Source organism: Notamacropus eugenii, chromosome 2 (genome assembly GCF_028372415.1).
Source record: "Notamacropus eugenii isolate mMacEug1 chromosome 2, mMacEug1.pri_v2, whole genome shotgun sequence".
NCBI classification, from domain to species: Eukaryota; Metazoa; Chordata; class Mammalia; order Diprotodontia; family Macropodidae; genus Notamacropus; species Notamacropus eugenii.
This window is the reverse complement of record NC_092873.1, coordinates 366,570,804-366,581,859: the sequence shown is the minus strand read 5'-3', so window position 1 is coordinate 366,581,859 and position 11,056 is coordinate 366,570,804. Positions and strand designations below refer to the sequence as shown.

General features: G+C 34.9%; 1 protein-coding gene across 2 annotated transcripts in view; it reads right to left on the bottom strand.

The window, feature by feature from the left end:
* Window positions 1-98: 98 nt before the first annotated feature.
* Window positions 99-11,056, bottom strand: part of TOM1L1 (target of myb1 like 1 membrane trafficking protein) — a 50,018-nt gene continuing 39,060 nt past the window's right edge. The window contains exons 11-16 of one of the 2 annotated variants that reach the window (XM_072646743.1): window positions 10,241-10,337; window positions 4,400-4,451; window positions 3,627-3,732; window positions 3,179-3,254; window positions 1,662-1,728; window positions 99-713 (exon numbers count right to left, since the gene is read on the bottom strand). In XM_072646743.1, coding sequence (XP_072502844.1) covers window positions 1,665-1,728; window positions 3,179-3,254; window positions 3,627-3,732; window positions 4,400-4,451; window positions 10,241-10,337 — 395 coding nt within the window. In that variant the 3' untranslated portion in view covers window positions 99-713; window positions 1,662-1,664. The remainder of the gene's footprint in view (window positions 714-1,661; window positions 1,729-3,178; window positions 3,255-3,626; window positions 3,733-4,399; window positions 4,452-10,240; window positions 10,338-11,056) is intronic. The other variant, XM_072646744.1, reaches the window with a different exon arrangement.

The window sequence follows — 11,056 nt, the reverse complement described above, 5'->3', positions numbered from 1 at the left end:
TATTCCTTTCATACTACTTACCTTTATAACACAAATGTATAATTTCACTGTGTTTACTATGAACAAAATCTTTGTTCTAAAAAGAATACATTTTACAGTAAAAAGAAAAGAATATATTTTATTTTAAGGTTAAAAATCATTTAAAAATCAGTTTTATATATTTCCCAGTGACTGTTGCAAACATGAAATATAAACTACAATAATTAAAGGCTTTATGCCACAGCTCAAAATATATAAAGGCCAAAAATATTTTCAGAAGTGCAAAATTATTTTTACATTCAATTTTAATTAAGTGAAGGCACTTAAACAATATTTTTCCCGAATTATAATTCCAGTTTATCAAATATTTTATGATTTATTCAAGAAGTAATAAAATAGTTTTCAGCTACTGTATCACAGGGATATGATGATGGATTTATCTAAAAAGATCTGTAATAAAAAAAAAAAAGTTACAATGCTGAATGACTATATCACTATTTTTTACCTATATAGTAAAGGTGGTTAGGGAATATAATATATCCCCAAACCTTTAAAACTTTTAGATGAACAGTAAACCTCTTTCAGGAATTGTGCATGTTACCCTTTGAGTAAATTTAGGCAACGTTTTAGACTTATTTTTGAAAAACTTGTTACTTTGTGAAGGAAGTTTACTACTTGTGGCGCTCTTTACTAGGTAAATGGTCACTGTCCCAAGGTGTCTGGGCAAGAAGTCTCTAGAAAGAGAAAAAAATAAACCCCAAGTTTTCTTTTGTTTTTTTTACAATTGATCCTCAAAGTATAATTAAGAATTTTACTCTGTGATATTAAGTAAGAGACAGAAGGAATGGATGTCAAGAAGACCCCAAATGGGGTCACAGAGAGTTGGATATGACTGAACAAGAAGGAATGGAGCCCAGCCTGTGGTGTTACTAAGCAACAAAAGCCAGTCAGTAAAAGATTACTAAGTCTTTTACATTGGTATGCTCTTCTAAGACATAACCTTCCCTTTCAAAAAAGATTTATTGCTATCTTTTGTTGTTATTATCACCTAAATTTGCTCCTGTATCTCCCTTTCTAGAGAGTCATCTGTTTAAGAATTTAACTATCCTTTTTTCTGTCATCCCAGAAAGCATTCCTGTGCCTCTCGTACATTGCCTCTAACCCGATTCTGACACTGTCATTGGTCTATATAGTTTTTGTTAATATTGATGTTAATATGCATTAACATCAGTATTAATAATCATCAGTATTAACACATATTAACATCAGTATGTGAATGTTGACATTCATATATTGTTGTTAAAATATATTAACATAATACATATAAATTAGTGCATTTCTGATCAGTGATTTGTAGCAAATGTAGCTAAGGTCTCATCTCAGTTACTGAAATGATAGTGTCTTAAATTCCTAATAAATTTGAGAGATTAAGCAGAGTAACATTTCTATTTTGTGTGCTACTGATACTTTTATTTATTCTTAAATTATCCCCATTTTATAGATGAGGAAACTGAGGTAAGTAGCAGTTAAGTGACTTGCCCAGGGTTATATAATCAGGCTGGATTTGAATTAGGGTCTTCCTGACTCCAGGCCCAGCACACTTTACACTGCTCCACCTAGATGCCCAAGCTACTGACACTTTCAAAGGAATGTAACAAATTATCCCAAATTGAAATATTTACCTTTCAACCATTTGTATGATTCTGAATTGGTTTATGAAATTTAGCATCAATGTCTTCATAAAGAGGTCTGCAATAAGAAAAGCCAAGATTTTTTTCAGTTTCATTTTTACTAACTCAAAAAGGAAAACTATTGGTATATTCAACAGAAATTTATTTTAATCTTCACAATGAAATGTGTGTAGGAGTTAATCTTTGAAATTATAAATTCGGAGGCTAAAATTAGTTGCTAAATTGACTATACATTATTTGTTGTGATTTTAAAATAGGGCAGGAAGGGTATTAAAATTAAATTATCTACTTGTTTTCTGTTTTAGGCTAAGTAGACTATAACTATCTTTAAAACCATTTCTTTTTTTTATCAACTTGAGTTCTTCAACTCATGGAATTTCCATTTAGTCATTTTCCCTTGTTTATTCATATTATTTGATATTTTAATGTTTTAATCAAGGGTTCTTAACTTTTTTTGTCATGGACTTCCCCCTTTGTCAGACTGATGAAATCTATGGATCCCTTTTAAGAATAATGTTTTTAGATGAATAAAATAAAATATAGAGGATTACAAAGAAAAAACCAATTATTCTGAAATTATCAAATTTTTTTTAAAGTTCACAGACCCCATTTTAAGAACCCCTGTTCTAGACAGCAGTTTTTCTGACATTGATCATATAATGTATACACACATATATATATGTACATTTAAAAATCAAATCATATTCTGCTAGCAATGATTTCATCTATCCTTTTAATTTTGTATTTGTCTTTTACCCCATTACATGGTTATGTCAAATTATAGTAAAACATCAAATTAACTGCATACTTCCAAATGAAAGGTCTATGTTTGGGGTAATGGGTCACCAGGAAATATATTTCATGAAGGTTTGTAACTAAATCAAAGTTTAAATCCTAAAACATTGTTTCAGTCATTCTAGTTTAGAATCTTTGAGTTAACTCTCATCTAATCAGAAAATTAAATAAATACTCCAGTCATATCAGTTAAAGCTCTTGCACTGTGGCTAATGAATTACTTGTTTAACAGTATTGCTGTATATCAGTAGACTAAAACAAGTTTTAAAGTATTCATGTCCTCTTAGGAATAAGAAAAAAAAAAAGACCCTTAAAAAAAACCAAAGTGCTTTTTCCATTTTGTAAACATCGTACTTAAACTTTATGTAGGGCTATTATACTGCCACTGTTAACTCGCTTAGAAGTGCCCTTTTCAGGCAAAAAAAAAAAAAAAAGGGCCTCAATTTTCTTTAAAGGCATATATCTGTGAGTCCATTAATGCATACTTCATTTCATTACTTTAAAAAAATATAGGGGTTGCAATTAATTTGAGGACCACAAAAATATTAAATCTCAAATAGCCTCTAGATGAGATGATAAGTCATTTTTAATTATGCCATCAACTTTCACCAAGACCTATGCAAAATTAAACCTATCATTTAACTCCTTTTGACTATCTTGTTAAAGGAAAGAGACACACAAAAAACGAATGAAGGATTTTTAGAATAACTTACTCTGTAGTGGCACCTGGAGCCAAAGGGTCAAACTCCATTACCTCATAGTAATGGGGTGGCTGAAGATCATTCCCTGCTATAGAGGTTAGGAAACAAGGAGAGAAAGAAACACAAACTGTGTTTTGGATGAGCATTTGATTTATACTTAAAACCACCACTGATAATTACAATCACCCTATGTAATGCAATCAAAACAGTCAACCAAATTCCATACAACAAAATAACATGGGTAGTCCCTTGGAATTTTTCACAATGGGATATGACATGTATTACAAAGTAAATCTCATATAGCTCAAATTAGGAAGAATGGAATTTTAAAATTACCACTTGAAGCAAATAGTTATTAGTCATGTATTTTTCTAATATTTTAGGTTTCCTGTAATCAGAACTCAGTTGATAACAGTCCAGAATGATCCATTTTAGATTCAAATTTTAAAGTCTCAGTTACCTGGTTGATTGCTAGATGATGCTGGGGGCCTGTGGCTTGATGGTCCAGCATGGCCAGCCTGAAGGTTCACTGGCTGCATCAGGATTGGATTTAAATGGGTTAAAAACTAAAGGAGATAGAACAAGAAGACAAAGAAACCAAAGTATCAGTACAGAACAGAGTGTAATGGATCAAGATTCTCTGATGTAATTTTCAAGTTATTAAAAGTAAGGTATTTTTATTATTTTTATTAATAGGATTCTAACATACTGTAACCAGTTAAGTAATTTATAATTAATTCTTCTTTGCAAATTATAACCACCTCCAGTACTTATGACTATCCTCTGGTATCATGGTATACTCAAGTTGGACCAGACCAGTTGTCTGAGGGGAAAAAGGAAGGAGAAAACAGATTGTATGGTACGAGGAAATTTTTTTTTCAGAATTATTAAGCCCATATAGAGATGTACTGATAGAAACAATTGCTCTTCATTTGAGACATAAATCTATAACAATATGGGCTATAGTGAAAGGTCATTTCTTCCAACCTCCTAGTCTTGCCTCTCAGAAAAAAATTATAGTTGCAAAAAACAAAAAAAGAGAATGAAATGGACAGAGCCAAAGAAGGTTCACATGTTGACACGTGTGTGTGTGTGGTCTTCCCCCCTCCCCTTTTTAACCAGGAGGCACTGAATTTGAACACTTTGACCAGGATTATGAATGAATGAATGAATGATTGAATGAAAAAATGTTTATTAAGCATTTAATATGTGCAAAGACTATGAAATACTTACATTGTCATACACATGACCCACGGAAATGCTTTGATCTGCTCTTTGAGAAGACCTAAAATAGTGGAATAACATTGTATGACTTCCACTGTCAACTCTACAGTTATTTCTCCAATAAAACCCTTTATCAAGCAATCTGCAAAGCCTTTGTCCTATAGTTTCTATGGTATACAAAACCATATGCTAAAAATATGATAGTCTTGGTCCTCAGGTAGTTTATAATCTTGCTTGAGAAGGTTGACACCTATAAATAACTAATACAAAAGAGAATATTGACTAGTCCATAAGAGAAATGCCAAGTTATTAAAGATGCTATTTAATTCATCAAGCATTAAGTGCTGAATATATCAATGTAATGCTTTAAGAAGTGATGGAGAAAATAAGACCACCTTCCCAATTATCAAAAAGACAGTCTACCATATTGACAGAGTGAATGTATTCATGTTTTCCATATGCACCAGAGCTGCCTCTGAATTCCACTACCCATTTGATTATAAATGCCTGAATAAGAATGCTGCCAACTTCCAAGAAGAGAAAAACACTGGCAAAGCCTTGCCTTGGGGCACCAGTGACAGAATCACTTTTAGCAGAGTAGTTTATGAACGCCCAAACAGCTTACATTTGCATAGATTTGTCAGGCTCATGAAGAACTTTCCTAACCACCATTCTCAGCTGTAGGTGGTACCTGAGCAATGGAAATGTAGATGAAGAAAGGTGAAGCAATTTGCCGAACATCATACACCTTGTATTAGAGCAAGGGATTCCAATTCAGGACTCTTGACTAAAAGATTAACATTCTTTCTAATGCACCCATGATGTCTTAAAATATATTTCAGCTTTCCCCTATAATGCTTGATGGCCCTAGTAGGGATAATGTCAACAAGCAATTGCAACTAGGTTAATTACAAGAGAAATGAACATGCATGTGGAACCCAAAGAATTCACAGTCCTTATAGAAGTTTGCATATTTGTAACAGTATAACAAAAGGAGGAGGAAAAAACAAGAAGGGGCATAGCATGGGAGGAGAAAGATACAGTAAGAGTTGGGAAAAGGACAAAAGCCCTCCAGAAGGGGAAGAGCAAGGTGATGGTAAAAGCCGAATTTGCATTCTTTTCCCTTGGAAACTGCTAGACTATGAAAATAGGAGGGTCCACTTTATCTGCAAAGGACCGCAGCTGCACAACCATTTTCCCAGCCTGGCAGAGACTGGCTGAAGCCTGTCTTGCCTCCCAAGGGACAGAGGATCCAGCTTGGAGTGTAAACAACAAATTATGTCAGCTCAGGGGGAGCTTTGTCCTTGACACACCAGCATTTCTGGAAAATATGTTAACTCAAAAAGACAAGTTCAGAGGACCCTTAACAGCCCTTAACAATAACTAAAGTCAGCAAATAGTACATCTTGTTGAAACAGGACCAGGTGACTTTCATTCTCAGTCTTGGCTCTTTAAGCTATTTGATTTCAAGGGCAACAGGAAAAATCATTTCCTCAGACACTTGGTCATCTCACCACCTCTCAATGTTCATTAAGGAACCAAGCACAAAAAACTAGAACTCATATACCAACATAGAACATACCCTTTAATTCCTGGTGCCTTAATGCTGACGCTGGCACAGAGGAAGGATGGCAAAAGCTGTTTCAGGATTAAAAAAAATAAAAGAAGCCAAAGGCTTGTAAATTACTCAAAAGGCCTTGCGCTAACCTATATATCATGAATATATTTTTCAAGAAGAGGAAGCTGCTAAACTCCATTTACAAAAATGAGAGGAAACAAATGATTGGGGTCAGAGGAACAATTCTGTAATCACCTGTTTGTGGGTACTAGAATCAGTGACTAGTAAGGACAAAGATCAAAACTTACATTAAGTTAGAAGATAAAAATCGTTAATATTAGTGAGTGATTTAAGACATACCAACTATTTTATATACATGAACATCTTTGAGCCCCTGTTTAGAAAGTTATTAATTTCCAAATAAGAAAACTGAGATTTGGAGAAGCTAAATGATATGTCCATGAGATTTTAGTCTTATGTCTCTCCCAACTCCAAGACCAGTGCTCTTTCCATCACACACAAGCACAAGATGAGTAGACACTGAAATAAAATGGCTCCAACCTGACTTATCTTAAAAAGCTGTGTAGATTTTGAAAAAGGGGAAATGGATATAAGTAAAAATCGTTAATTGTTTATCATTCATTCTTAGGAAAATTTAACCGATATAAAACAAGTTCCTACAACAAGGATGCCAGAAAAGTCCAGAAAATGTTTTTACCAGAGAATATTTGAAGTGGAGAAATATAGTAGCCAAAGACAGCAATAGTTTAAAAAAAAATCTTATTTGCAAAAATACGAAGTGACAGAAGATTATGAGCAATTGATCCAAAAATCTTATTACTGAATATGTACCCCATGGAAGTCAAAGCAAGGAAGTTCTGAACATAAGAAAATATTTATAGAAGTACTATTTGTACTAGCAAACAACCAGAAATAAAATATATGTCCATTCATTGAGGAATGGCTAAGTAAATTATGGTACATGATTGATTTATTATTGTATTGTTAAGAAACAAGGAAAAAGAGGAATACAAAGAAACATTGGAAAACTTGTATGAACTGATTCTGTAAGTAAGGTGAATTTTAGTGTAAGTAAAGTGGATTTTAGTGTGTAAAGTAGATTTTTGTTATTATTTCTTAGAGTTCAGTTTCCCAGGATCCATAGCCATAACAATCTCTTATTCCCAGATATTAGAAATGAGTTCCCACAGTTATGGTTCAAAACAAGTCCATCATGCTTGTGCAGCATTATATAATGATGAATAATATAAACATCCCCTGCGACTGTGCAGTGAGATATAAGGATGAGGGGATGTAAATTTGCGAGGCTATTGCTGGCAATAGCCTTCTTTGTCTGTTGCCTTGTAAAGTAGGTGGGCACTGGCCAGTGGGTGGGGAACCTTATGGTTGAATGCACAAGCAGGAATGCTGTGTGTGACTTGATCAGCCCCCATTAAGGCTTGGGGGGGGAATCTGTGTTTGCCTCAACCGGCCCCCATTGAGGCTTGAGAGGATTTAGGGGAATGCACAAACTGTTCTGCCTCGATTGACCCCACTGAGACGTAGGGGTAGTTGCCTCCCCTTCTCGCCGGCTCCTATGAAAACGGTGATTAGGAAATGCTGTAGGAGTTGTGTTCCCATTATCAGCAATTCTCTTCTGAGAAAACTAGACTAGAATAAAGTAAGAAAGATTATTAACCCCTCTTTAGTGTCTTTCCTGCCTTGGCAGATCAAGAGTGAACCTGTGCTAGCAGCCCTAATATGTGCTGTGTTTATCTGTCTTACAGATGCAAAGTGAAGTATGCAGAATCTGAAAACTTGCATACACAATGACTACAAGGTAAATAAAAAAGAACAATAAAAAGTAAAAAAATGCAACAAAAACAATAAAACAAAGCTGAATGCTTGTATTATAATGACCAATTTTGGCTCCAAAGAAGAGCAAGGAAAAAAATGTACCTCCTCCTTTAAAGGACTTAGGGTTTTGGAATATTTCATATGATGTCAAACATATTTGTTGGTTTCGCTTAACTTTTTTTCTTTTTTTAAAAAGGAATGCTTCTTGAGTAAGAAGGGGGAGAGGTATATCCAGAAATGACTGATATAAAAAAAAACAGTATCAATAAAAAACTTAAGGAAAATAATAAGATCACTTCACAAAATGTGAAAAGAAGGCAATAGAAGTCTCTAGAAAGTCTGACAGAAAATCCAACCAGACCATAACATTTCAAGAGAACTTATAGATGTAGCTGAAAGGACAAAAATAGATGTGAAAGAAAGCAGTTCTTCCAGTATTTCTACAGTAATCTCGTATCATTGTTTGTGACCGCAAAGCCAGCATTACATTTGAACCCTAATGCCTTCTTACCTACTGTGCTATATCAGGAAGTAGAAACAAACTTAGGAAAAGGAGCTTGAGAAGAATATCTTGATATGACCAAAGACATACAAGAAGAAATCTGTACTGTTCTGAAGCTACTAAGGAATTTTATTTTTTATAATTTCTCAAGGACAAGAAGTTTCCAAAACTACGAAAAAGATCACAAATTGTATCACTGCCCCCTCCTCCCCCCCAAAAAAGGCTATCAAAATATAGATTAACTACTAGTCCAGATGCTGGCTTTCTCATTTTCCTCAAATCTTTGTGAGAATGGTCTGTACAAATATGCAGCAGCATTTCTTTGGTGAAAGTCTCTGAAAGAAACAGGCAAGATTTTGCGGATGATTATTAGAGGAAGTGTGGGAGAGTAGAAAGCATGTTGGATTTGGAGTGAGAGGACTTGAGTTCAAATCCCAATCCTGCCACTTACTACTTGTGTGTGACTTTGGGCAAGCCATTTAACCTCTCATGGCTTCAGTTTTTAAATATAAAATGGAAGAATTGGATCAACAGACCTGTAAAGTCCCTTATAGCTTGAAATCTAAATTCCTGTAATATACAATCATATAACCAATAAAAAAATATAAAAAATATTTTTGATAATTACAAAAAAAACCCCAGACCAAACCTCCAACATTTGATTTGACAGTGCAAAAATACATCCTTTATAAAATCACTCCTCTAATAAGATTTTTCCTATTAATTTACAATGAATATATTAATATCATACAAGATTTCTTGATAAACATAACCAGAGGAGAGTACTGGTAATCTGAGGCTTGCTGAACAATGTTAAATGAGGCATAAAATAGGAAAAACGTATGTGTGCCAAATTGCTTTCATCATGACAAATATACCAAGCGAAGGGATGTGTGGGTATTTATGTATGGGTATATATACCATGTTTATTGTTTTGTCGATTAGTCACATCTGACTCTTCATGACTCCATTTGGGGTTTTCTTGGCAAAGTCACTGGAGTGGTTTGCCATTTTCTTCTCCAGCTCACTTTATAGATGAGGAACTGAAGCAAACTGGGTTAAGTGACTTGCCCAGGGTCACAAAGCAAATAAGTGCCTGAGGCTGGATTTAAACCCAGATCCTCCTGAATCCAGGGCCAGCACTTTGTCCACTGGGCCATTGGGCTGCCCACATATACCTATACATATATACATACATATATACACATACATATAAATATATACATGCATAGGCCAATTTTCTCAGTCTAATTTGAATGCCCTTAGATTTCATTAACAAACCCTCTAGTGTACTAAGGCTCAATGGATAACTTCCCCATACTTATTTACACACACACACACACACACACACACACACACACACACACACACACACACACCACACACATATATGTTCACTGCACACTAGAGGATCTTTGTTAATGAGATCCAAGGGCATTCAAAACCAAGCAGGTAAAAGCAAATAAACAAAGAATGAATATTGCCCAGTTTGTGGTAGATGGGTAGCCCCTAAGCTGTTCTGGGCCTAGAAAAGAATGAATGCTATGGAGCTGGGCCTCTTTGAATTTAATAGAAAGAACATAGGACAGATCAGTTGATTCAGTGTCCAAAAAAATTACACAGTGCTCTCCATGGTCCCAAATTGCTCCCTGCTAAAGTCTGCCTTTTTCAGTAATGCTTTTCATTGGTTGTCACCCACTTTGGCTATACAAATCATGGAATTTTACACTCCTGAATCAAAAACATTAAATGAGCCGAAAGTCAACGGAAAGATACATGATGGGGTATAAGTGGGCCACAACACTGCCCTCTTGCCAGAATAGTAATTGAAAGAAATCATCCAGGATATACATGAGGGTCCCAATTTCTGGCCTACCATAGCAAAGGCATTGGGTACTTTCTGACAGTTCCAAGATTCTCATATAATACTTACAGGGATATTTCTGGATTCTCTGAGGCCAGTAAATCCAGCTGTGAGTGAACCATGGGGTTTGAGGGGATGGCATCAGTGGAACGTGAAGAGCTGACCTCTGAAAGGTAAAAGGGACTTATTTCACAATTACTGCTTGGTTAAAAATGCCCTTCTTTAGTCAATCATTTGGATGGCCTTTCCACAATATAAAATACCTACTTTAAAGGTGGATATCTGGAGATTAACCCCGGTGTAAAACCATGGAAAACTCCCTGAAATATCATATATAGGATCAAAGGCTTACATATCTACAGACAGAAGACACCTCAAAGGTCATGTAGCCCAACCCCCTCATTTTACAGAGAAGCTCAGTGACTTCCCCAAGGTCACAAAGAATAAAGATCAGAGGTGAGATTTGAACCCAGTTCTTCTGACTCCAGAACCAGTATTCTTTCCATTGGACAAATCTACTTCAATTTTTCTTACTGGCTCTGAACAAAACTAGGGTCATGTCAATGCTAAAAGATATTAGAAATAGGAAAAAAAATTCCTAAGTATGTGCAGGTAAGGATAAGGAGCTTACATTCCTTGCTCTGTGCATCAACAAAATATTACAAAAGTCTTACTGGTAGCACATGGTGTTCTAACATGTCTGACTGACAAGCTATTAAACATTCTTGAGACATGGCTGAGCTGACCTCCTCATGGGAGAAATTTCTTTTTTCATCTAAAAACTTCACACATCAAAAAAAAGACTTTTCTTCTTTCCTTCATGATCCATTTAATGCCCCATTGCAATAGAAGCAAAAAGGCAACATCATGAATGAAAAGAAATAG